This window comes from Physella acuta, unplaced genomic scaffold (assembly GCF_028476545.2).
Source record: "Physella acuta isolate Inbredline_101_S28 unplaced genomic scaffold, ASM2847654v3 ptg000585l, whole genome shotgun sequence".
In the NCBI taxonomy this organism is placed as follows: Eukaryota; Metazoa; Mollusca; class Gastropoda; family Physidae; genus Physella; species Physella acuta.
The window spans coordinates 201,589-229,164 of record NW_026732104.1 but is presented as its reverse complement, the minus strand read 5'-3'; the positions used below and the strand labels follow the sequence as shown (position 1 = coordinate 229,164).

The following is a 27,576-nucleotide window of genomic DNA, read 5'->3' as shown; positions in this document are numbered from 1 at the left end:
TGAACTGTATTTACGCCACTGACCGATAAAGTCAATATTCTATAGCTCATGAATTGTCCAACTAGTCAAAGCTATTGAACTGTATTTACGCCACTGATCGATAAAGTCAATATTCTATAGCTCATGAATTGTCCAACTAGTCAAAGCTATTGAACTGTATTTACGCCACTGATCGATAAAGTCAATATTCTATAGCTCTTGAGTTGTCCAACTGGACAAAGCTATTGAACTGTATTTACCACAAAGCAGATCATCTATAGTTTGAGATACTCACAACAATATTTATAGATTTAAATACGCGCCAGTTATTTCAATGTAACAGTTTTAACGATTGGTTCTAGATCAGGACATGGTGATGGCATATTGCCTAAATCATGCCTAAATGGGCTTGGTGATGGTACTAGGCAGTAGAGAATTAGTGAATGTAGACTCTAGTTGGGCATGTCATTGCCTACCATGTAAATAATTAGTGTGTTCTCTTAATGACTATACGTTATGTTCCATTTGAACACATATAAACGTAGTATTTTTTTTTCATATTAAATACTAGTAGGAAATTATATTTCATGTCTGAAGTAGACCCAACAGTTTCTGCTAACTTGGATGATGCAACCAGTGTATGCCTAGCTGCCTAAATTTTACCCAACTAATTTCAGGTACCCATTAGAGCTGAGCTGACTGCTGGACGTCTTTTCAGATATGTAGTTTCAGAGTAGAGCTGAGTATATTGAAAAGAATGTATGTGGTGGTGTATCTAATTATTGAGAACAACCAAGGTCTTTCAGTAGCCTGCATGTTGAACTAACCCATCCTTTAAATTCATAATGTACGCATTTAACCAGGCATTGACATTTTTTTTAACAATTACCATTCCTTTAAGGTCACTCCATGCAAAACCATTTCAAACCTGGAGTTAATCTCAACGAAACAAATGAGTCGTTGTTTGTCTAACGTTGTGGCTTATCTTCAGACTCATGGGGGTTAAGGAGTTTACTTGTGGGAAGGGAAGCAGCGACATCTTTTTTTAATGAAGTAACGTAACAATGTTACGGACGGTTGTTTTCTTTTCTTGAAGTGGTCAGTCGGTAAAATTGATTAGTGAACCGAGTTAACCGAGATTTTGACCTGATGTAGATTCCAGGTACTAATCCCCCCAAAACTCCCCTTCCCGAATCCCAAAATTATTATCTAAAAGGCAGATATGACTAGGTTTAGATTATAAGACTTGGGAAATACAGGCTTGAAGTTTACAAAAAGATGCTAAAAATAAAATTGGAATTAGATTTCCGTTGAGACAAAACTGATAACTGTTGATGTACAACAAGAGAAATGTTGGATGGTCCAGGTAAGATTATATATTTATTATAATCCACATTTTTACTCAGCCCAGAGTGTTGTCCGTCCATAAGGGATCACGACTTTAATGTTTCGTTGTTGGCTCCAGCTCAAGAGCCACATCATAGATAAGGTTCCAACATAGGAGACATTACACCATGCTAAGCTGTCTGTCTTTGTTTGCTTTAGGCTCCAACTACTGACATTACACCAAGCTAAGCTGTCTGTCTTTGTTTGCTTTAGGCTGCAACCACTGACATTACAAAATGTTAAGTTGTCTGTCTTTGTTTGCTTTAGGCTGCAACCACTGACATTACAAAATGTTAAGTTGTCTGTCTTTGTTTGCTTTAGGCTGCAACCACTGACATTACAAAATGTTAAGTTGTCTGTCTTTATTTGCTTTAGGCTCCAACCACTGACATTACAAAATGTTAAGTTGTCTGTCTTTGTTTGCTTTAGGCTGCAACCACTGACATTACAAAATGTTAAGTTGTCTGTCTTTATTTGCTTTAGGCTCCAACCACTGACATTACAAAATGTTAAGTTGTCTGTCTTTGTTTGCTTTAGGCTGCAACCACTGACATTACAAAATGTTAAGTTGTCTGTCTTTGTTTGCTTTAGGCTCCAACTACTGACATTACATCATGCTTAGTTGTCTGTCTGTCTTTATTTGCTTTAGGCTCCAACCACTGACATTACATCATGCTAAGCTGAAGTGGCGGAGTGAGGTCGGGTGTCACCCGGTGCGGCACTTAATGGTGTCACCCCCCAGAGGCGTAGCGACCCTTCCCAGGGACAAACTTTCAAATTTTCGATTTGCATCCCCCCTCAAACTTTCGATTTGCACCCCCCTCCCCTCAACTTTTGATTTGCACCCCCCCTTCAAACTTTCGATTTGCACCCCCCTCAAGTTTTTCTCTATATATTTTGCTATTTTTTGCCTTGGTGTCACCCCCTTAAATGGTGTCACCCGGTGCGGTCCGCGTCCACCTCCCCCTCGCTACGCCTCTGCTAAGCTGTCTGTCTTTATTTGCGTTAGGCTCCAACCACTGACTGTACAACATGCTTAGTTGTCTGTCTGTATTTGTTTCAACGGTAGCAATCAACAAAGCTAACTGTTAGGACAACTTTTTTTTATTTATTTCAAACCTTGCTTACTTGAGACATATTGACATGAATGTGTTAACCATCTATGGAAAGATAACTCTAAAATACGACACTGAAAAAAATTTAAAAGCGAGTATATAAGTAAAGTTGGTTGTTGTTTAGAAAATAAAACCTCGTCTACACTTTAGAGTAGTTCGACATGATTTAAATAAAATTCTGGCTATACGAATTCTAATTAAACGTATATATCTAGCAGAACATTATCAAGGCATTTAAAATATGGCTATTCAATGTACATTACAAAATTGTTCTGGTTAAAAAATGACACATTTTCTCCATACGGAAAACGAGACGAAAAACGAAATAAAAAGCGATTTCATTCATTTAAAGAAAAAAAAAACGAAATTTAAATAGGAAGAATGAGCGTTCGCTGATAAAAAATGACAAGTACCCGCTAATAGCTAACATAAACACACTTTACCGAATTTAACATTCACGTGACGTCAGAGGGGACTGAAGTGTTTATCAAAGGGATGCAACTCTAGCTTCAAGCGAGAGTGGTGGCGAATTAGAAATACTCGCCAACAGGCCAAATCTCTCACTGAAGGGCACTTCCATTATATATATATATATATATATATATATATATATATATATATATCAAGGTGTATTGCCACACTTATCAAGGTGTATTGCCACACTTATCAAGGTGTATTGCCACACTTATCAAGGTGTATTGCCACACTTATCAAGGTGTATTGCCACACTTATCAAGGTATATTGCCACACTTATCAAGGTGTATTGCCACACTTATCAAGGTATATTGCTAGACTTATCAACAGACAAGGTGTATTGCCACACTTATCAAGGTGTATTGCCACACTTATCAAGGTGTATTGCCACACTTATCAAGGTGTATTGCCACACTTATCAAGGTGTATTGCCACACTTATCAAGGTGTATTGCCACACTTATCAAGGTGTATTGCCACTTTTATCAAGGTGTATCGCCACTTTTATCAAGGTGTATGGCCACTTTTATCAAGGTGTATCGCCACTTTTATCAAGGTGTATGGCCACTTTTATCAAGGTGTATGGCCACTTTTATCAAGGTGTATGGCCACTTTTATCAAGGTGTATGGCCACACTTATCAACAGTCAAGGTGTATTGCCACACTTATCAAGGTATATTGCTAGACTTATCAACAGACAAGGTGTATTGCCAGACTTATCAAGGTGTATTGCCACACTTATCAAGGTGTATTGCCACACTTATCAAGGTGTATTGCCACACTTATCAAGGTGTATTGCCACACTTATCAAGGTGTATCGCCACTTTTATCAAGGTGTATTGCCATACTTATCAAGGTGTATTGCAACACTTATCAACAGACAAGGTGTATTGCCACACTTATCAACAGACAAGGTGTATTGCAAAACATATCAAGGTGTATTGCAAAACATATCAAGGTGTATTGCCACACTTATCAAGGTGTATTGCAACACTTATCAACAGACAAGGTGTATTGCCACACTTATCAAGGTGTATTGCCACACTTATCAAGGTGTATTGCCACACTTATCAAGGTGTATTGCCACACTTATCAAGGTGTATTGCCACACTTATCAAGGTGTATTGCCACACTTATCAAGGTATATTGCCACACTTATCAAGGTGTATTGCCACATTTATCAAGGTGTATTGCCATACTTATCAAGGTGTATTGCAACACTTATCAACAGACAAGGTGTATTGCCACACTTATCAAGGTGTATTGCAAAACATATCAAGGTGTATTGCCACACTTATCAAGGTGTATTGCCACACTTATCAAGGTGTATTGCCACACTTATCAAGGTGTATTGCCACATTTATCAAGGTGTATTGCCATACTTATCAAGGTGTATTGCAACACTTATCAACAGACAAGGTGTATTGCCACACTTATCAAGGTGTATTGCAAAACATATCAAGGTGTATTGCCAGACTTCTTATGAACAGACAATGTGTATTGCAACAGTTATTAGTAGAAAGTAGAATGACCATATTTGAATGCTGGAGTTTTAATACAAGAATAGATTTTTTGTTAGTCTAGTCCCATTCTTTTACACTGGAATGAACGTTTACATATAAGTTACTCCTAGTCTCCTATGTATGTAGTTTAGTGTCAAAACTTCTCTTATATCGTTCGAGTCTTAGTCTTTTACATACATATGCAGGTTAATTGCAAACTAGATCGGGGGGGGGGGGGGGGGGGGAATAAAATTTAGAGACGTATGTCAATAATCAACGATGTATACTTAATTCCCTTTAATCCTACTAAGGGAGTGTCTATAGGTAACTATTTAATACTAAAAATAATCATTCACGAATTAAATGTCTTTGTGGCGAATATTTGTATCAGGAGTTGAAGTTTTGCTAAATCAACGTGTAAATAACTAAGTCAGGGGCGGATGTTTGTGTAGTTTGACTAGGCGAATGTCACAGGCCCACCAAATTTGATATGTCATACACACTCTTCGCATAGGAAATACAAATTACCAAATATATGTTGTAATATAATAGACACATTGACACAGAATAATTTTAATAAAGACAACTTTTTAAAAGAATATTTGAAGTGTGTTAAATAAAAATTGCCAGACAACTAAGGGAGACAAGCATTTTATTTTAAAAAAAATTAAATCTAAGTTATAAATAAATTCTGACTTACCCCAACCAAGCAATCATTTCTTTGATTCGTTATAGTTTCGATCATCGATTTCTTCTTTTTTATTTTTGCATGCCGCGCTACTAATGCAGACATTTATTTAATAATCCGTCTTAAAAGCTCCCGAAGCGCTTACTTCCCCTTAGCGTTGAGCAATTGGTTTATATATCCTTAGATAAGCCATTTAGACAAAACGAGTATTATAGTGTGTTGATGTGTTTGGGTTGCCAGTGTGCACTCCGCTGTTATCTGCCAGCGCATCTTTCGTGTGTATCTTTCACATTTGTGAGCCAAATATAATTTTCCAAGAGCCAAAAAAAAATTGTTTATCAAACTTGCCGGGAATTTTCAAAAATATATTCATTCTGTACATGTCAATGTAATTATAGTTTATCGATTGTGGATCATAGAGTTTAGACATATCGTTTTGATCAGAGGTAAGCTTTTGTGTTTATAGGAGATGTAGACTGGCTGATGTAAAACGTAGCAGGTGAAGAGTTCGTCACATGTGGGTTAATGAGACAGATGTAATTAGTGTCTATAGATCAGTCTGACTCGGATATGGCTGTGACTTGTAGTAGCGTCGTATGAACTTGGCACAAGGTTAAAACAGTTAAAAAAAAATAATTTTCTGATGGTAAACTTTGGTCGTGTAGTCCCTCTTTTGTTGTTGCTGTGGTGTTAGTATTATTTTATCTGATGGTGTAGTACAACTTATGTTGTTGCTGTTAGCATTGCCTTAAATTGACACTATAACTGTTTTATTTGTTACATTTAGAAATGGAACTAATATTTTTGGTTTTATTTGAATTAACAATTGTACCTGCCAAAATTATATTACACTGGGTCACTGACGCTGAATGCTTATTAACAGCTAATAGTTGTTTTAGCATTTCGTAAGGTAAACGATTATTCATATATATATATATATATATATATATATATATATATATATATATATATATATATATATATATATATATATATATTACCTGATGCTAAACAAGCATCCTTTAAAGCGTATTTCATAAAATAATTACTTATTAAGTAACCAAAAAAAAAGAGAAATAAAATGAGTCATCCATTTTAATTGGCAGAAAAAAAAATCTTAGTGTGCTTGAATAATTTGTATTTACGTTTTGAATTGATTGTTTTGACACTTCAGTAAATTTGAACAAGAGGCTAGTTAATAAGGATAATTTTTTTTTCCAAATAGATTACCAAGTGAAGATAAAATTGAATATTTCAAAATATTGTAAGTAGTTTATTGGTGAGTATCTAGAATACTTATAACACAACATTATTCTGAAACAAATTACTTTGTGAAAGTGATCCATTTCTACACTTCAAATATATGATTACTCCTGTCGTATTTAACCCCGACCTCACAGAAAAGTGATCAGTTAAGTGGTGCAGTAGTTAGCACCTGTTGGTTGTTGCACGGTTGTTGCCAAAAGCAGACTTGACATAAAACATTGACCTTGGCCCTCCAGGATTAACTAGAGATATGTTTCCTAAGGAAATTTATTATATTTTTATTGTTTAAAATTATATTTTTACAAACTTTATCTTTGGTTAAGTTGACTTTAGCAATTAAAATAAACAGTGAGATATTTCAGAGTCGATTATATATATATATATATATATATATATATATATATATATATATATATATATATATATATATATATATATATATATATATATATATATATATATATATATATGTGTGTGTGTTTGTGTTTGTAAGAGTATTTAGGATATCCATCAGAACTTAAACCTAAACCTAATCCTATTCGTAACTATATCCCTAAGTAAATATTTCAGCTGGTCCTAAAGTATTCATGACAAAGAAACCTAAAATGTATGTGTTACATTAAGTACATCCCTAACCTAAAAATGCTAAAATACATTGTTTCGTCAAATCTTCGAAAACAGGTATCAAAATGTGAACGTTAAATCAATTCACAAAAGTATCACTAATATGTGAAATATGTTTGATTTTCTACGTGAATCCACTGAAGAGCTACAACAATCATAACACATATTTTGGGCACTATTTCTATCCGTAATTTTATAAATATGTCGTAAAAAATATGCCATAATTTCTTCAGATGTTTGTGTAAGATCAAATGAACGCAGGCTTCACGTCCTGGTTGAGCACTAACTCCTTGAACGTTCGCACCTTGCACAGACTTCATTTTGCCTCGTACAGGCGAGGGTATGAGAGGAAATCTGGTTTATGTGTAGTGGTGACGTCACAGCCTTGGTGGTGGTGTGGGGGGGGGGGGGGAGTAATACACGTTTTTTATCTGCTGGGGGTGGGGGACAGGAGTGAATTGATGGTGTGTGCGGGGGGGGGGGGGTGTATAGGTAAACAGGTTGAAATATGGAAACAGTGAAATCTTCCGTGTGTGTCCTGACATACATATTGTTCACATTGGTTTGGGGTATCTAAGTGATGTAACATGAGGGGGGGGGGGGGAGGTAAGGAGTATCACGTGTTCATTGATTTCTGGAGATAGTGGGGTAGGGGAGGAGGGTTGGAATGACGGATACTGGCTGGGCGCATGGCTACCTATAAGGCGAACTAGGCGGTCGCCTTGGGCGCCATCCCTAGGGGGGCGCAAAAGGTTTAATCGCTATTATCAAAAAGTACCTAATAATTAATAACTTTTATAAAGGAGTAGCGATCTATTTCGGCACCCCAGACGAACTTTCAATTTTGCACCCCCACACCAAAATTAGGTCTAAAACAGCACATGCATAAAAAGCTAAAAATTGGGTCTGGCGAAATATGCCCTTGTGACAAAGCCCCTGAGAATACGGAGCACGTCCTTCAAGAATGTTCATTATATAGCCAGGCGCGATCCAAACACTGGCCCCTACACACCCCACTTAAGGAAAAACTATATGGGGCACCCGCTGATCTGGAGACCACAGTCCAGTTCATCCACGAAGTTGGGCTTGTTGTTTAAATCCTCCATCATATACTAAATTAAGAACGAAGCCGAAGAATAAGAAGTTCTATATAGGATTGGCCCATATTTATTCGCGATCGTGAAAATGGAACCCCATCTCCCTAATTTGGAAAGGTCGGGGCACTTTATACCAGTCACTTTGCCTTTTTAATTTGGTGTCACATAATTGATGCAGAAAACGATTAAATATGTTCATAATTTAAATTTCGCACATTTTAATAGGGCTTGTAAGTCTCGTTTTCTCTGACTTTGAATTAGAAATCTGTCCTGGTGTATATAGTTTTGTAACGACGGGGTGTTCAAAGTATTGTTTGTACGTTTTGATGACTCGTTTAGAATTGGAAGTAACGGCGGAAGGCTGTAGCTGATATGCTTTCGTAGGTATAAAGTATCGACGTGTTAAAGTGTCGTATTTTTTATTTGGCTGTTGTTGTAGATCCAGTGGAATCTGATTGGCAGTAGAGAAATGAGAATGCAGGTGATGAGGTATCGTAGATCTGGAGTTCGGGACTCTCGAGCCTTGTGGTATTAAGGTATCGATTTATATTGACTGTTAAAGTGTAGTATTAGGTCCAGTGAAATCCTTGTTGATTGGGAGTAACGTTTGTAGAGCTTGGTGAAGTTAAGCGAGTTAGTGTCGTAGTTCTGGAGCATTGAGTCTAGTCATGTTTAGATATCAAAGTTTGATATGTGTTGTGAATGTAGTAGAGTATATCGAGCAGTCGAGTTTATCGTAAGTTAGATTATTTTAATTCAGGACGGAACACACTACAAAGAAAGTAGGCGTTCCAAAATCTTGTTTTTTAGGAATCTATGTTACCACTCTTAAAGTATTAATATTTATTAAATATGGTGGAATTTATACCTAACCGTAAACTTTGTTTTTTGTAAATTACACTGTTATTTATATTTAATTCTAGCAATGTTTAAAACAGTTACCCGTGTTTGATTTTTTAAAAGACATCCCTTTATTTAGGGGATCCAAAATTTCTTATCATATTTCCTTATTGTGTAATATTCATTAAATATGTCATCAAAATTGAACAGAAGTATGTTATAATAAAGCTACAAGTTTTAGACTTTCAATAAAAACCTACAGTTAAGTATTCAATAGATTAAATATACTGTTTTTACAAGATTTCATAGCTTATATAAAAGATGTATTATAATTATTACGTAATGAAATTTAGAGAGTTTTATTGTGTTTTTCAACCATATATTAGTTACACTTGGTTAATTTTGCAATTCTTGTGTAAGTTATTTCCCTTGAATACAATTTTGTTATTTTGATTTTCAAATGGGAGATCGTTGCGCATTCATTTCAAATTCCTGCAACTTAGGTTGACCGCTTACATATAAATACAAATTTAAGCTATTATTTACTGCTGTAAAAATTATATATATAGAGTTTAAGTTCTAAACAAAATAGTTTGGTTGGTTTTTTTAGCATTATCAAGTTAAAAACAAATACATTAGTAGCCGTTGTAGATTGCAATACTTAATGTTAGTAGACATACAGTCTTAGTCGTAAATTAAACATCTAATTAATTGTCTTTTCATATTTTTCACCCTCAGCTAAAGGATTCATATATAACAATTTTAGGCTGTAACCTATAACATTTATAACCTTTTATTTTTAAAAAAAAAAATCGTTACATAATCACACAATAGAGACATTTTACAATTATAACTAGACACAGTCAAGCTTAAAACAGGTAAGTTCCGTTTTGGAACTCACCTTGGGAGGACTTCAGAGTCCAACACTACAAGAACTGTTTTAGTGTGTTTTTCCAACACTTATAATTTTCTAATGGGGGGGGGGGGGCTATGTCGTCAAGTACAAAGTAGACTCGTGGACTGAGCAACAATTTCAATAAAATGGGATTACGCTTGCAAATTGGAATTGAAGGAAATAGTACAAACTTTTGAGACGAAGGAGGCAAGTAAAATTTGATTTTGATGTCGACTTATAACGTGTATGCAATTAATAATAAATTAAAATGCCACTTTTAATTAATTGTTTTCTTATACATATGTTTTAATAATTAATTTGTGTGAAAGGGGGCGTTTTAATAAGCTGGCGCTAAATAACCTGGCGCCGGCTGGGAGTAAGGAGTAGGGTGGGGGTGACGAATACTAGCTGGGGGTAGGGGAGGTAGAGTGGGGGTGACGGATACTGGTTGGGGGTAGGGGAGGTAGAGTGGGGGTGACGGATACTGGTTGGGGTAGGGGAGGTAGAGTGGGGGTGACGGATACTGGTTGGGGTAGGGGAGGTAGAGTGGGGGTGACGGATACTGGTTAGGGTAGGGGAGGTAGAGTGGGGTGACGGATACTGGTTGGGGTAGGGGAGGTAGAGTGGGGGTGACGGATACTGGTTGGGGGTAGGGGAGGTAGAGTGGGGGTGACGGATACTGATTGGGGTAGGGGAGGTAGAGTGGGGGTGACGGATACTGGTTGGGGTAGGGGAGGTAGAGTGGGGGTGACGGATACTGGTTGGGGTAGGGGAGGTAGAGTGGGGGTGACGGATACTGGTTGGGGTAAGAAAAAAATGTGTACGGATACGAGTTTTATTTTAGCAATAAGCAGTGATGAATAGTTTTGAGAGACGACGCGATACTGCCGTGCCGTGTGAGTTAAAAAAAAAATTGCCAGTTTCTTTATCTCAAATACTACAACAGACTCTCACCTCCATATCTTCATTGCTCAATAACCCGGTCATGGAAGGTGAAAAGGTGAAAAAAAAGTTGGAGAATATTTTTTTAAATGATAACGATTGATCAGTGGTTCTTAACCTTTTGGAGATACCGAACCCCACTAGTTTCATATGCGCATTCACCAAACCCTTCTTAATAGTTCGATCGTCCGCACTGACAAAATTCTATAGTGAATCATACGAGTCGGGTGTGTGTCTTGACCTCCGCCGAATTCCTGAGATTGACTTACCGAATCACTAGGGTTCGATCGATCTAGGTTAAGAACCATTGTGATAGATATAGAGGCGTTGCTATCCTTACAATTTAACACCTGATGTTGGGTTACGATTTGGCTGCCTGCAATGTACGTTTATGGTACAGAGACGATATTTCAATGCCAACAGAAGCATTTATTTTTGGGAAACTCCTTTGAATATTTATGGAAAAGAAAGATTTCGCTTGTTGTAAAAGCTAACTCGGGGTGTGCCTTTAAGTTAGTGGATTTCATAGTTATAATATAATAGAATTTAACTGGGATTATAATAAAGGATTGGATAAAAAGTTATGTTGGACAGAGGTGGTTTAAAACTGAACCCTGTTCCAAGTAAATTAGAAAGGTTTGATTAGTTTAATTGGCTGATAATTAAAGGTAAGGTTTTGGAAAAAAAGGGGACGTAAGTCTAATGTTGACAACAATAACTTCAATCACGAGTTAACCCGAGGATAATAAAGCTAACTTTGTGTCTAATATGGAGTCTGATGACAAGCTGATTAACTGTTGCTGAATATTCATACCTTAAAAAAAGTAGAGTAATGTAGAGATTTTTGTTTAGAAAATGTGTATAGTAATCGTTATGTGTATGCTGTATGTCCACTATACTAATCTTAAATACTCTACAGTAATACACAATATCCGCAGAACTAGGCTTAAATACGCTACTGTATGAAATACACAATGATCAAAACCAATGAATCAAGAAAGTGCACAGTTTCGAATAAATCACAACATTTATAGAACAATTATTACAATCATTTCACCTTCCCCTTTCCCGTTCGTGCCCAAAGGCACTTTGGGCAGATGAAATAGAGTTAATCTGTTTCGATAACCGCGGTATACAGATAGATATTGTGGTCAGCACTATGCCCAGTTGCCTTTGTTTCTATAACGTTAGTGAAGTACTTATCAGAGCTGGGTTTACACTGGTACGTCATACAGACTCGGGATCCGAACTCAAGGCTTTTGGGTAAAGAGTCGTGAGCTCTACCATCCGACCACACCGTCACATCTAAGCATTTATTAAACCAATACCACAAACATTATATGTTAATAAACCGGGAGTGATCTCCCCTAAACTTTCTCGAATATTCTAATATAACACTACGTGGGATGTCAACTCGGAATATAGACATGATTTTTGTTTACTTAAACTTTTAAAAATAGAATAAAATCTAGTAGAAAAAAAAATTGCGCACCAAGCGAGCACCAAAACCAAATGTGCGTAATAGTGCGCAATATTATTAGTACTTTATAAATTTACATGCGTTTTTTGAGAAATCGGAAATAGCGTAAATTAGTACTTCCGGTCAACGGAAATTACTCAAAATTTGATAGAAGGTAGAAAATTAGATCTTTTACTTACATGTGAAATTTCATTTATCTATCTGAATTAGTACTCAAGTTATAGGCTTTTGAAAAATTCAAAGTAGGAAAAGTACCACTTCCGGTTATCGGAAATCGCTCAAAAGTTGATACGGATCTACGATTTTGATATAATACTTATATATAAAATTTCATCAACCTAGCTGTAACGGTACTCAAGTAATCGTGTTTACACACAGACAGACACACAGACACACAGACACACACACACACACACACACAGACATACGGACAAGATTGCAAAATTATTTTTTTCCGTATCAGTGAGGTGTAAAACGTCGAGATTTGTAAAAATCTCGATTTTTTTTTTTGCACGATTACAATACTTTCTCTATACTACGTATATACGAGAAAGTAAAAATGTTAAATCTGATATCTATAAGAATGTATGGATCTAGCGCAGGGTCTCCAAACTTTTCAGTCCGAGGGCCGCATTAAGTATCAAATTTCAGTTGGGGGGTTAGTTTCTTCCAGGCAAATCTTTGATTCTTCTGAGCGAAGTTCCTCAGCCATCACCAATAAACGTTTTTTTTTCTTGGACAAAAAGATCTCCGCGGGCCGGATAAGAGGACCTCGCGGGCTGCAGTTTGGAGACCCCTGATCTAGCGCTACACAAGCTGAAGTCAATGTTCGTCTTATAGCAGAATGTGAATGTCATGATATCCTGTACTCGGTTTGTAGGGAACCTCACTCTTTTATTCATGACTCAGAGACTTGACTGAATAATAATTATATTGCATTTATAAAAACAGGGCCTTAATCAATTATCTAATTAATTTGTAATTATAATTTTTATTGTTGTGTTGATTCAATATTTTATCTAATACTAATTAGCAGTTTTGTAGTTCCTAAGAAGTTTTACGCGATGACCTTCACCCCACGGCCATTCTTCACGTGAATTGTAATCTGGACGTAAACGGTCAATGATAGCAACAAACAGTATTGAACAATCATCGGATTGACCTTTAACCTCGAATACAATACTTGAACTTTAGCAGACGTGAAATCGTCTGCCTTATCCACCAAATCCCACCTGCCTCAAGCTAAACTATTAATAAACCACAGTTTGAATTCGATTCTTGTTATTGCACGTGGACTAAATCACATATATCAATCGGATTTTTATTTTTCAACCAAACTCAAAAGAATAGCAGCAGTTTTTCTGTATTGACGTCATGATTTGTATTTTATTTCTTCCAAATTTATCTTGCATTTTGTTACAGGATGGAGAAAAATCTGGTCAGAAATCCGGAAAAATATCCGGACATGAATGAAAGACGAAAAAAAAAAACTTCTGAAAGTGAATCAAATTTTTCCCGACTGCCGTTGGGGGAGCAGACTGAAAGAGTTAAAATAGATCCGGGTGCTTTAATAATTCATGTTTTTTATGCACAGAGTTTTCATGGGCTATACCTGGGGTTTTAAAATAATTTTTTGCAATATGATTACATGTCGTTTAAATTTGATGATAGTTTTTGAGGGTGATATTTTAAACGTGGTTTTAAAGGCACAAAGACATATAGAGTAGAGTGTATTAACGTTAGTACTTATAAGACTGCATGCTAATAAAGATGGATCTAAAAACTTAATAGACGCAGAAAAACAAGACGTTTATGTTAAGTATTTTGAGGATAATGAAACAGAGAGTGAGAAAGACAGGTGTGAGAGAGAAAGAGAAAGAGAGAAAGGGGAGAGAGAGAATGTGTGTATGTGTAGTCTAGTAACATCGTCCACAATAGGATACAATTTCTATAATTAACAATTTATTTTTGTGTTTAGTTACCCACTATCTTTGTACATTTGTAAGGAGAAAGTGTTGCATTTTAGTAGACTTACAAGCTTATACGTGAAGTTTTTCATACTATAATTTGAAAATTTAGAGAAAACTATATTGAAATAAAATTATGATTTAATTTTAGATATTTTAGCTGTAAGTTGTTTGGAGTTACAAGTCTAGACGTATGTTTTCGTAATGTAGTAGGTGTAAAAATATTTGGACTAAGATAATTTCATTTTATATGACGTATGTTATAAATTGAATCATATGCTGTTAATATTTTCCCGTTTCGAAAATTTTGAGTAAACTATATTGCAAGAAACTTATAATTTATATTTAGGTGTTTTAGTTGGAAGCTTATTTTGACTGCTAAAGTTAGAAGTGTGTTTTATTGCTGTAGATATAGCCGAGATTAGCGCTAATCTGAGCGGTTGCACTCTTTAAAGCACACGTAGACCACGTGACGGTGTGCTAAAGTAATCTTGTCACGTGATTCGTCTAAATATTCCCGCCCAGCAGACGACTCAAATGATTCTACAGATCGAGGTAAATCAGCAAGGAAATGGTAAGAATTTCTTCCCACTCCCAAAATAGACGGAATGGTTTTGATATCTTCTTCTTCTTCAACATTTTTTTTATGTTTTCATCATGCGAATAAAATTTAAAACTTCATGGTGAAAAACATGCACGAAAATTGGGAATTTAAAAATAAAACGAAACGAAAGATAAATGATCGTGAAAGTTAGGACTTTACACTAAAAACAATTTGTGATTTTGGTAATATATTGCATTCTATTATATGACTGCTGCTAATCTCAAGTTCCCTTTTCGAACCTGACGGTCCATGGGGCAAGTGAAGTAGAGTTCACCTGTTTCTGAGACCTAGGTATATGCAGGGATAGTGTGGTCAGCCACACTTACTTTCCCTAATGTGAGCTAGGTACCCATCAGAGCTGGATCAACTCTTGTGTCGTTCTATTTATTTGAACCCGGATTCGAACTTGTGAGTTTTAGGTTAGCAGACTAGCGCTCTACCACTACTCCACGCCGTGCCAGTATGATCACTAAAGAAATATTAACCTTTGGAAATCGTATTAAACCAAAATGTGGACGAATTTTCTACATATTATATCGTTTTGCTTACACGTAAAATTATTAAATTTAAAAAAAAAATAGGTTATCCCCCTTTTGAGAGTTATCTTAATTTGAACTTTAAATTTATTTTAGAAAATTCTGGAAGAACCAAGAAGATAACATCAACATTTTTTTTTGAAGATTTTTACGTAACTCAAAATTTGTGTGTTCAAAACTGTGAAGATATTTTACAAACCGTGCTTACGATTAACTTAGTTAAAAGTAATTTGGATGCTATTTTTAAATTTAACGTAATGTCAAGATATTTAATTTAAAAAAAAAGTTCTCAGTAAAGCTTAAATAAAATGTTGAAAATTGGTTAAAGGTTAACTTATTTAAACTAAGAACATTGCTGTTGAAGACAAAAATTAAAAGTAAAAAAATTCTCCGTAATGCCTAAATGAAAAGTTTAAAATTGGTTAAAGGTTAACTTATTTTAACTGAGAACATTGCTCTTGAAGACAAAAAATAAAAGTTAAGAAAATTAAATGATTGGAGGAATGAGAAACCTAAGGACAATCTGGAATAGATGATTAATGGAAGTCTGTATAGGGGGAAATTAAGGGTGAGGGTTGGAAGGGTAGGGTGGGGGTTAATTAATTATTTTTTAACATGAAATGAAAAAGACAAATGAATAACAGTACAGGTTACAGCCACCAAGCTGTCGTAGGAAATATTTGGGATAAAATACATTTGACGAACAGCCACCCTACACCCTTCCCTCCCTCACCAGAACATAAAATCAATTGACAACCCGCGTCAAGAATGTTGGTCCACTCTATCACTTGTGTGACCATTTTTTTCCTGACGTTTTAGACGATCGACAAATCCATTTTTTGGTCAAACTTTCATCTACTTTCTCTTCTTTATAACCAATATATATAACCGAACTCACATCAACAATGTTTTTACTAGGAAAAATTAAACGATACAGATATTATAAAAAATATAACTTCCATATACCCATAAATAAGTTATCGGAAAAGAACAATATTTTGCTACTTAGCATACAATGTAAACTAGGACACGTATCAACAAATGCAACATAGAAAAATGACATGACATATAAAACGACAAGAGAATATGATGCGATAAACATGGCTATGTTATCCGGGGATTAAATCAAGAACTATGCACTAAACAAAACACCACACATACAGAGCAATAAAACAAAACACACACTTTGGCTATAAAATCGCAACAACGAAATTCTTGTTTTTATATCGATTACTTCAACGAGGATCCATATATGACGATTTAAATAAAAAAAGAAATATCGATACATCGTTCTGCATAAAAAACGAATCGATACCACAGGCAATCAAGTTAGATTATTTGTAATCGATTAATTATTGAAAACGCGTGACAAAGAGTCGCTGAATGAGAAAACTAATTAAAAGTAACCTTGGGCCGGTTGTGTGATTTGGCTGTTGCGGACACTTTGGCGAAAGGTGACAAGAAAATATAGAAAGCGGTGAGTGATTGCAGACCTCAAACTGTCGCAAGAAACACCTTTCTTTTAGGCCCATCTTTAGAGTAACGACGTCCTTCTTACAAGGGCATTAACTCCGTCATTTACTGGTCGATTTGTAAACATAAAATTGTGTGGGGGAAATTACTTTGAACGTGCTTTTAGGGGTTAAGGTGATACATTCGGGTGCAATCATTTACACAAATCATGTAATCAAAGGAACTCTTATAGCCAAACGTTACAATCTGCTGTACATCCATATATATATATATATATATATATATATATATATATATATATATATATATATATATATATATGTGTGTGTGTGTGTGTTTGTGTGTATGTGTGTATGTTGAATATAGATACATTTTTATTTACTTCTCTATATAGATTTTTACAAATATTTATTTATTTAGAAAGAGATAGAGAGGTGATTTAGGATATATGATATATAGGTCTAAATAAAGGTTATATTTTATATTATCATACTGTATTTAGGTCTAAACATTCAAGAACTACACAACTGTCAAAGTTAAACTTAACAATTTCTTTAAAAATTGTGTTATTTTACATCAAATATAGTACTGTTAGTACTTTTTTTAAATAATGAAGTTTAAAATCTTAGTCTACGTTTTTGCATCCGTTGTAAGAAGAATAGATATCAATAACGAATAATTAAGTTAACAAAAGTTATTATAAAAATGCATGTATTTGAAGTAGGAAGTGTAAGGAGATTGCAAGTGTTTGCAAGTAGGAAGAATACGCATACCGAAATTATCAAACTCAAATTGGTGCTCTACTAAACTAAAGTGATCAAAAGTAGAAAAAAAAATATCATACTCATGTTTCAGTTGCCGCTAGTCCAGAATAAATCACCATCAGTACTCCACTCATTGCACTACTCCGACAACACAGCGAGTTCTTTCCCTTTCCCCGTCGTGTTTTGTTTTGGTTAACTCCCTTTACTTTTCCATTGGCAAGGCCTGGCAAAATGGGGCAACAAGTGGCGTGTCTGGGCGGCAGGAAATGACGACACACGTCTGATCACAAGTCGCGCGCTTCTTCACGGCAGACAGGACTTGTCTTGCAGGATTACGTCATAGTCTGCTATACTTCATCATTACGTCACAACAATTTAAATATTTTTTACCAGATTTTGAATTTCGTTTCGTTTTTGAAGTACATTTCTTTTGATTAATTTTTTGTTTTTGTTCTTCGAACCGAAAATTTCACTTTTAATTAACTCTAAAATGTTAATTACTGTAGAAGATTAAACCTAGACCGTAATTAACAGAACATAAATTATCTCATATTCTAATTAGAACAGGATTGATTCAATTAAAACACGCTGCACACAGCACAGTAATTAAACCTTCAAAGTTATAGACTACTGTAAACATTAAGTTTAAATAGTACAGATAGAAACATCTTTAACGAAGAATACACGTAAAACAAATGGTTTATCTTTATACACAATGGAGTATCGTTCGGAAATATAATATTATACACTTAATTAAGCCAAAGTTTTAAAAAAAATGGTTTAACTTTATACACAAGGTATATATTATACACTTAGATAAGCCTAATTTTCTACTAATTATTTTTGCCAGTCTTTGCAGAATACACAATCAAATCCCCAATCATTTTTTTTTCAGCTCATGGAAATTCGTTCTAATGGATTGGTGATCTCGCTAATTTTAAAGTAACGTTATAGATGATGGGTAATTTTTAATTTTGCTCGTTTAAACGCTTTTAATAAAAATAAAGAACGGAAAACTTTCACACAAAAACGGTTTTAAGAATCTTTAAGTGAGTTGCAATGTAGTAAATAGTATGGGCGTATCCGAACATTTACCAACTATGATCGTATACATTGATGCAATGATACATGTTTTCTTTGATACATTTATTGGGTATTCCCGTAAAGTTGCTTGAAATGATCCACTCAGGTTAAAGACTAATACAGAAAATTACGGCATTTCAGTACATTTGGTTTATACGTCCACAATAGCGTCAATATGATAACTATAACCATAACTATAAGAATAACTATAAGAATAACTATAACCTTAACTATAACCATAACTTTAACTTTCTCTGACTTAAACTCAAAGATAAGGGCTCAAACTTCAGAGGTAAACTTATGGGTATATTAGCGATTGAGAAGTAAGGTAATTAATGAATAATTACAATATAATCAACTGACAATAAACTGTTTTATAAAACGATGTCGTCGTAAAAATTTAACAAGTCTGAATAATTGTGTTGAGAATGAAAATAATATGTCAACAGCCTCGCTTTACTCAAAGGTTGACTTAATTCTTAACTCAATCTACACCAGATTATGTTGAGTGTTTTTTTAATCACGGATACTAAAGACGCTCCACTCAATCTAGTACACTATATTATGTTTAGAGTTTAAAATCACGGATACTAAAGACTATTCAGTCTACTACAACAGATTATGTTCAGAGTTTAAAATCACGGATACTAAAGACAATTCAGTCCACTACACCAGATTATGTTTACAGTTTAAAATCACGGATACTAAAGACATAATTTCAAAACTTTACACGTGTACTCTACAATCAACCAACGTCTATCAATAGCCAACACTTTTTTGTATACTTAACCTAATTATCTAATTATCAATCACATAATAGAAATAATTGTAAACTCTAACTCTCTACTAATCCTAATCCAGTAGTATGTTCAGCCGTAAAGAATAACACAAAACTAACCAAACGACGAGCTGAATTGAAATGGTAATTCCTGAACAGAACAGCAGTACTGAATTGTTAATGACGGCCACCGTTAAGCTAATCACCTGATTCAGACAACTGGCCTTGTAGCTTAGTTAGGATAGTCAAGACATAAGATTTTAAAAATGTAACACCCTAAATGTAACTGAAATTAAAAGAAATAGAAAAGGAAATAGATACTTGAATTGCTGAACGAAATTAGCTTTTGATTTATTCAAAAGTCGACCCCTTCCTCACAAAAAACGCCCATTAAAATAAATCAATAAAATTTTAGAATTTTAAAATTTAACAAAAAAAAAAGCACAACTCCTAATTGAACACATAGGGTAACGCGTAGAAAACCGCCATGTGAATTATTCACAACTGAATGTTTAGTTTTCATTCGGTGCGGTCCACACCTTTAGCTGCGGAGGTTTTCGATACGTAAATCCGGTTCAAACGAGCGACCTGCAATTTGGATGCGATAACATGGCTGTTTGCGTTGGGGCGTGAGTCTAGGTGGTGGGATGGGCCAGGGAAAACTTGACCCCCGGGGAGGGGTCTCCTGCCAGCCGGTACCTTGGCCGGCTTCTGGAGTCACGTGACAAGGGTGGAGAAGTTTAATTTAGGGGATGGGGAAATGGCATAACATTGACAGTTTACAATTAGAATTAAACGTCAGCTAAAGTTCAACTTTTTTCTTCCCTACGTAAGATTTTTTTTTTAAGCAAAAAATCCTAAAAAAAAAAAAAAAAAAAAAACAGAAAAACTACAAAAAGGCTGCGAGTTGGGTTGAGGCGAAGACTTATTTATGTTTTGAGTTAAGTATTGATATCTGCGTAAAAAATGTATGTTTCGGATTTGTCATCGTCGTTTCTTTGTCTGCAGATTAACATAAAATTAGCGACTACTAATTTAGTATTGATTGGCCGGACTGATTAATCCCCTTCATCAAATTTATCCGAACTTAAAAAAATCAACTTTGTCACAACATTTTTATGAGAAACACGCCATACAATAAGGTTTGATGGTATGATAATTAGATATGGTATAAAAATTCGTGTAGTAAACGATCAGGTGGCAATAAATTAGTGTGCTTGCCGTTATGATTTCAACTTGTTGATGACGTAATATGTATGAGTCAATATCGAGTTACTCATCTTGAGTCATTTCTGTGGCCATTATCATTAAATAGGCTACTTTGTATCGTATTCATATTATATATATATATATATATATATATATATATATATATATATATATATATATATATATATATATATATATATATATAAACACACATCCACATTTCGACATGCCGGTATTGCCCATGGCACATGCAGGCAATTAAAAGTTTGGCCCCATTTCTCCAGTTGCCGGGGTGGCCACTTCAGTCTGACACTTAAAACAACTGCTGGTGTGCCAGCCTGGCAATCTTTATCACAACCGCGGCAACTGGAGAACCCTGGCAAGTTCACCGCGCACTAAGTGAATATTGATTTTTGCCGATCTTAATGATTATCTTGTACAACTTCCGGTCAGAAGCTGGAATGCAGTAGTTCCAGAAAAAAAATTTCACACACATTTTTAAAAATAGTCTTTAAAAAAGAACTAATTAAAAAAAATATAAAAACATCGAAAATGCTGTATTTTAAGCTGAAACACTAATCGCACATTTCTTCCACGGCCTATAACTTCAACAAAACAGTGTAAGAAAAGAAACGTTGTTGTAATACATTAAATCTAAAAAATTAAGAACCGAAATTTTTGAAACTCAAGCTGTAAAGCATGGTTTCCATAATATTGTACTCACGCAACTTTATTAAAGAATATATTTCTTTACATACTCACCACAATAAACTCAAAAACAAAATGTGCTTCCATAAAAAAATCTACAAAGTCACAAAAAAAAAATAACCAAAAAAACAACCAACTATAATACAGGAAAGATTCCCAAAGTATATTCCTCACAAAAACCGGAAGTAGAATACTCAACGAAACATTCCTTTTCCGGCACACTACACGCGTACCCTCCATCAGGCTTAAGTTACACGTTAGTTAACCGGCACGACTAACTTAACCAGGGGGCGCAGTCTGCCGGGTCCGGCTCTGTGGGTTACAATATGCTCAGTCTGACTCACCTACGGGAGTGGTAGCGGTCGTTCCAGGTGTTGGGTTTCCCGATTCTATTTATAGCTCAATCACACGGTGCTATTTCTGGAGAATATTTCTCGATTAAATCAAACTGGGATATAGTTAGAATGTGTAGGCATGTCTAGACTGCTTTAGTTTACAGTAGTTTACACGAATAGTTTATTTATATATCCTCGCTCAGTACCGAAATTAAAAAAAAAATAAACGATTTATTATCATCAGAAAAAATTTCGAAAAATAAAAATCATTCGAATGTATTTGTTATCCTTAGAAACTAGACCAATAATGTTTAGTTAAAATCTAATCTTTGACGTGTAAAACAGTAACATTCATTTTACGGTATTTAGATAACTTGATCAAGTTAAACGAGGTTTTTCAAAACAGAATATTACACGTTTAAAAAAAAAACGTATCTTATAAACAAACTAAAATAAACTCTACATAAAATCTAGTTTGTAGATTTAAAAAAAAAGAGCTATTTCTAAAAAAACAAAAATTCTAATTATAACAGTAAGTTTAGGAAACGACGTTGTATAAAAGTCTATGTTTATAAAGTACACTTTTCAATTGTTCCGTATAATTTCGAAAAACAGAACCACACACAGTTCACACCGGCTTCATGGGGTATCCGGACCGGTATAACGGCAACACCAACAAACAAACCAAAGGATATGTGGCAGACGACACCATCCCTCCTCGCGTGGAAATCGTATTATACTTCCACGCATGATTGATTACACGCGCGCACGCTAAACGTCTTTTGTTTTGAGGTGTGAGCGCTCGGTGCCTAGTACAGGACGAAACGCACGTGTAAACGCCGTGCTTAGAGAGTATGTTAAATGGAGTGTTTTGTGGTTGTTTTAGTGGATCGTTCGGGCAGGTTCATCTGGCCTTATGACGACATACGCGTTAAACGTTATGACAACATACGCGTTAAACGTTAAACTGGAAACATACGCGGAGAACGAGAACCGTGACGTAGGCGGTTGGAGAGTTTTATGAAATGTGTTGATTATTTTTTTTGACCTTGAGATTAATATTTTGTCTGGCTATTTTTTTTTTAATTTAAGAGTAGTGTCCCTTTATTAAATATGAATTTGTTGCTGATCACAATTGCACTTTTGTTTTGAAAAGATTTTTTTTTTAAATACTTTAAAACTTTAACAAAAAGATGTATTAAAATCCTGTTAATATTTATAGCCTATATATCAGTGTGATTGTACTGAAAGTACATTTAAAAATTACTGTAAATAAAAGAAATAAGCTTCTAAAAAAAAATATTAGACTTTAAAAAATTTTGAGAACGCTATCACCTAGATCTACATATCAAGTCTATACACGATAAACGGAAAATATAATTTCTAACTGAAGTAATCAGCAAACGTTATACAATTCAAGGTTATTTCAAAATTATTTTTTAACTTAACACGCCTAGAAAATATTTTAAAAATTAAAGAGTTTTCGACATATTGTAAAATAAAATAATTCAGTCCCATCTAGAACGAGAGAAATGATTATGAAAACTTCAAGCCAATAACCTAGAGTATTATCAGCATGATATGCGTGGCTTAAAATGACATCACTTCCGTTTTTTTTTATTTAAGCACGTGTCTACATTTCCCCCGAGAATCTTGAGCAGACGATGGCTCTTAATACTACGTCACAATAAAGAAATTCGATAAGTGCTTGCCCTCCTAGCTCCTCCGGGGCCGGGGTTTGAGTAAGTTGGCGGACACGAGCAAGATGCGGGCGTATTTATTTTCAGATGGTCGCGGGACGGTGGCCGGGGGACGGGCGAGACCGGCTATTTGAGACCGATTCGGTCTTCGGCGGTCTGACGAAGCGGGGGTCTTTGATCAGCAGTGATTGGTTCTAGTCCTAACCGACAGCCATGCTGAGGCAACGCCTCGCTCGTTTCTATGGTAATACCAGCTAATCGTGCCGCACCCCGTTTTTACTTTTAAAAAAAAAATTCTGCTAAACCTAAATAGACGAACATTTTTTTCCTTGAAACACCCACTCTTTTCAAGTTATTACATTCTTTAAGAAAATCCAAACTAAAAAAAAAAAATAAAAAAAAAAAAAATCCCCGAAAAAAAAAAATCCCCGAAAAAAAAAAGACAATCTCTAGAACCACATCTAAATTTCGGGTTCCTTCAAATGTCCTGATTCCCTTCATAAACGTCTTTGATGAGTCCAAATCCCCAGTGCTCACCCCCCCCCACTCCCACTTCCGGTCCCGCCGCTGTGGTTTACTCTGGGATCGATTAGAAATGGAGGGGATGTGAGGGGAGTTAACTCTCTTTTCTTCGCTTCACTCCCCTTTGATGTTCCAGGTCACTAACTCGGTTAGTCTCGCTAGTGACTTGACCAGTACGGTGTCTTACTGATAGTCTGTGGTAGTCTGTCTCAGTGGAGGTCTGTCTGTGGAAGTCTGTCTCAGTGTATATCTGTCTTGATGATAGTCTATTGAAGTCTGTCTTAGTGTAAATCTGTTTCTGGAATTGTTTCTTACTGATAGTCTGTGGAAATCTGTCTTAGTGAAAGTCTGTGAAAGTCTGTCTTAGAATTCTGGAAGTCTGTCTATATAATGTTGATAGCGCAGACACTCTACATGCCGCTAACCATAAAAAAAATCAGCAATACAACTTAAAACAAAATGCTGGATGATATTGTTTGTTTGTGCATGCGTGGATGTTAGTGTGCGTGTGTGTTTGCTTGAACGTGTGTGTGCTTTTGTTTACGTGCGTGTGCTTTTGTTTGTTTTGTGTGAGTGTGCGTGCGTATACACGTGTGTTTGTGTTTGTTTACTTGTGTGTGGATGTTTGTGTACGTGTGTTCGTGTTTGTTTGTTTGTGCGTGCCTGAATGTTCGTGTGCGTGTGTATGTGTTTGTTTGCTCGTGTGTGAATGTTCGTGTAGGCGTGTGCTTGTTTTTTTTGTGTGTGAGTGTGCGTGTTCCTAGAAAATGAGAGCTCTAATCTCACAGAAAAACGTTCAAATGTTGAAGACATTTCTTGCTTTGTGTTTGCCATGAAACGATTCTAAACTATCTCAGCGGATGTTTATAGGATCCCCACCCCCAACCCCACTCCGTTTCCCCTGACCCCCTTTTCAAAAGACACTCATACACAACCGGCTTTTGTTTACTAAAATAAAAATAAATAAATAAAAAACAAAACAAAAGTAAGGTCAACATATAGAACAAAAAAAAATCACTTCCGGCTTACATCTAATGGGACGGCCTATAACAGCGGAGGTCCGCGATTTGAGCAGATCCATTATTAACCCACGATAATCCAAAAGGTTTTATACACGGCGCTGAGCATTATGGGGGAAATCCCGGTAGCTGAATAGCCAGATGTAGGAGGGGGGAGGGGGGGGGGGGGAGAACGATTCTAAGAATTTATGTCTATCATGCGGCATCAATATTGAATGCCAACCCCCATCTCTCCAATGTTATTTAGTTTTATGGTCAAATATTGATTAACGGTACTTTGATAGCAAACGAGTATCTATGTAAACATAAATTATTTTCAAAATAAAACTTTTGACGTTAAAGAACTAAAAAAAAGTGTTATGCCGAAATTTATTTGAAACAAATATCGGAGTATATGTATGTGTACGCTTCATAATTTAGATTAACATTTTCTTTGAAAATTGCACAGCATACATTGTGTGTGTGTGTGGATTTGTTGGGGGTTTAAGTTAAAAAATAAAAAACATGTAGCCCTCCCCCCCCCCCCCCTTCTACTCAAACGTGTAATCAGACAACATTTAGTTAATAGTTTGAATTGTTTACCGTATAAAACCTTTGATGAAAACGTCAGTGTTTGTTTTTTATTTTGATGTTTATGCGAAGTGTAAGCGAAAAAAAAATATGTTTCGGTTGTATGCGCTTCAAAAGAGAATATTTGTGTAGTTCACATACTTCACACCTGTAGGTCAACATATTGGACTGGTACAGCTGTATGCGTATGTGCTGTACCGGTACGACAACATATTTAGTCTTTGTACCGTTATAAACAAAATATTATCTATTATGTACAAATATATACTGTGCCGATACAAAAAATGCACCTCGCCGGTACAAATATATTATACTGCGCCGGTACAAATGTGCACTCTGTCGGTACACATATGCACTGTACCGGTACAAAAATGCACCTCGCCGGTACTGATATACACTGCGCTGGTACAAATATACACTGCGCCGGTACAAATATACACTGCGCCGGTACAAATATACACTGTGCCGGTACAAATATACACTGTGCCGGTACAAATGTGCACTGTGCCGGTACTAATATGCACTCCGCTAATACAACCGCATTGCTTTCTTCTATTCTGTTAAAAACCAATCTGGACAGGTACAATTTTTGCTATACCGGTACAACTGTTACTTTCTTCGCTGTGCTGGTACACACATTAAATATCTCACCTGTAGGCCTACTAGTTAAAGAAAAGTGTAATACTATGAAGTGTGTAAGTGACTGTGTGTGAAAATATAGAAGGGAAAGAAATTGACTGATTTCATCGATTAGATAGTTCGGTCAGTACACGTTGATTAGCGTAGGTTAAAGAGGTTCGTGTAATACAAGTTGATTTGGGGAGCTTAGATAGGTTCAGGTAGCACGAATAGGTTGGCAGAGATTAGATAGGTTCAGGTAGCACGAATAGGTTGGCAGAGCTTAAATAGGTTCATGTAGCACGAATAGGTTGGCAGAGGTTAAATAGGTTCAGGTAGCACGAATAGGTTGGCAGAGGTTAGATAGGTTCAGGTAGCACGAATAGGTTGGCAGAGATTAGATAGGTTCAGCTAGCACGAATAGGTTGGCGGAGGTTAGATAGGTTCAGGTAGCACGAATAGGTTGGCAGAGGTTAGATAGGTTCAGCTAGCACGAATATGTTGGCAGAGGTTGGATTGGGTCAGATGGTGTACATTTGTTGGCGGAGCTTATGTTCAGAGAGTACAAACAGGTTGACATAGTTTAGATAGGTTCAGGTAATACCAATAGTTTGGCGAGGATTAGATGTGCGTTTTGTAGAAACTGGTAGGGAACGGCTTGGTCTAGCGTTAGAGCGGAGGCTAGCTAACCCGAAAGTTACAGTTTGGATCCCTCAAAGTTTGAGTTGTAGAATTGTAGACATTTGTGGGTGTGGATTGGTCTAGCGTTCGAGCGGAGGGCTGCTAATCCGAAAGTCTGAGTTTGGATCCCTGAAAGTTTGAGTTGCAGAAACAGGTAAGGGGCGGCTTGGTCTAGCGTTAGAACGGATTTTGCTAACCCGAAATGTATTTGATTCCGCGAAACATCACTACTATAGATGCACATAGTGGGATGTTTTCGTTACGGCGATCCGACTAAAAACTAGTCATCCAACAAATCACTAACCTTAGCCTAACCCTAAGATACATATTTGGACGATCAACATATTTGGTGTGTAAATACTGTACCTCCACGGCAACGTACCCATGTTTTAAAGAAAATATTTGTAAATTACCTCCCTTGACTGGGGTCGAACAAGGGGCAAGAACTCAGTACATGACACAGCTGCCAAGGGAGATAACACGGGCATCATAGGAAATGTTGGCGTGACATTCTTGACGCGAGTTCGATACCTCGCTGGTATGAGGATGGTTGCTAATTAACAAACTGCACGTAGTTAGTGGCAGTGCTGGTAGGCCGGATATGTTGACGTGAAAGAGCCAGGGTTCGATTCCGTGCTGTTTACAGGAGAACGAGGAGTAAGAAAACAGCTGTTGAACAGCTGTTGGACAGCTGATGAACAGCTGATGAACACAGAAACGT

At 35.9% G+C, this 27,576-nt stretch overlaps 1 protein-coding gene across 4 annotated transcripts in view; it reads right to left on the bottom strand.

Annotated features, from left to right (window-relative positions):
* The window catches only part of LOC131947154 (innexin unc-9), a 187,132-nt gene that overhangs the window by 55,033 nt on the left and 104,523 nt on the right, over positions 1–27,576 (bottom strand). Inside the window, exon 2 of one of the 4 annotated variants that reach the window (XM_059308267.1) lies at positions 17,713–18,148. The exons of 2 other annotated variants lie outside the window; for them this stretch is intronic. Coding sequence is in view for 1 of the 2 variants with exons in the window: in XM_059308264.1 (XP_059164247.1) it covers positions 5,157–5,173 (17 nt within the window). In the remaining variant the exon portion in view is untranslated. Of the gene's footprint in view, positions 1–5,156; positions 5,386–17,712; positions 18,149–27,576 lie in introns of those variants that run through there. One more of the 4 variants, XM_059308264.1, reaches the window with a different exon arrangement.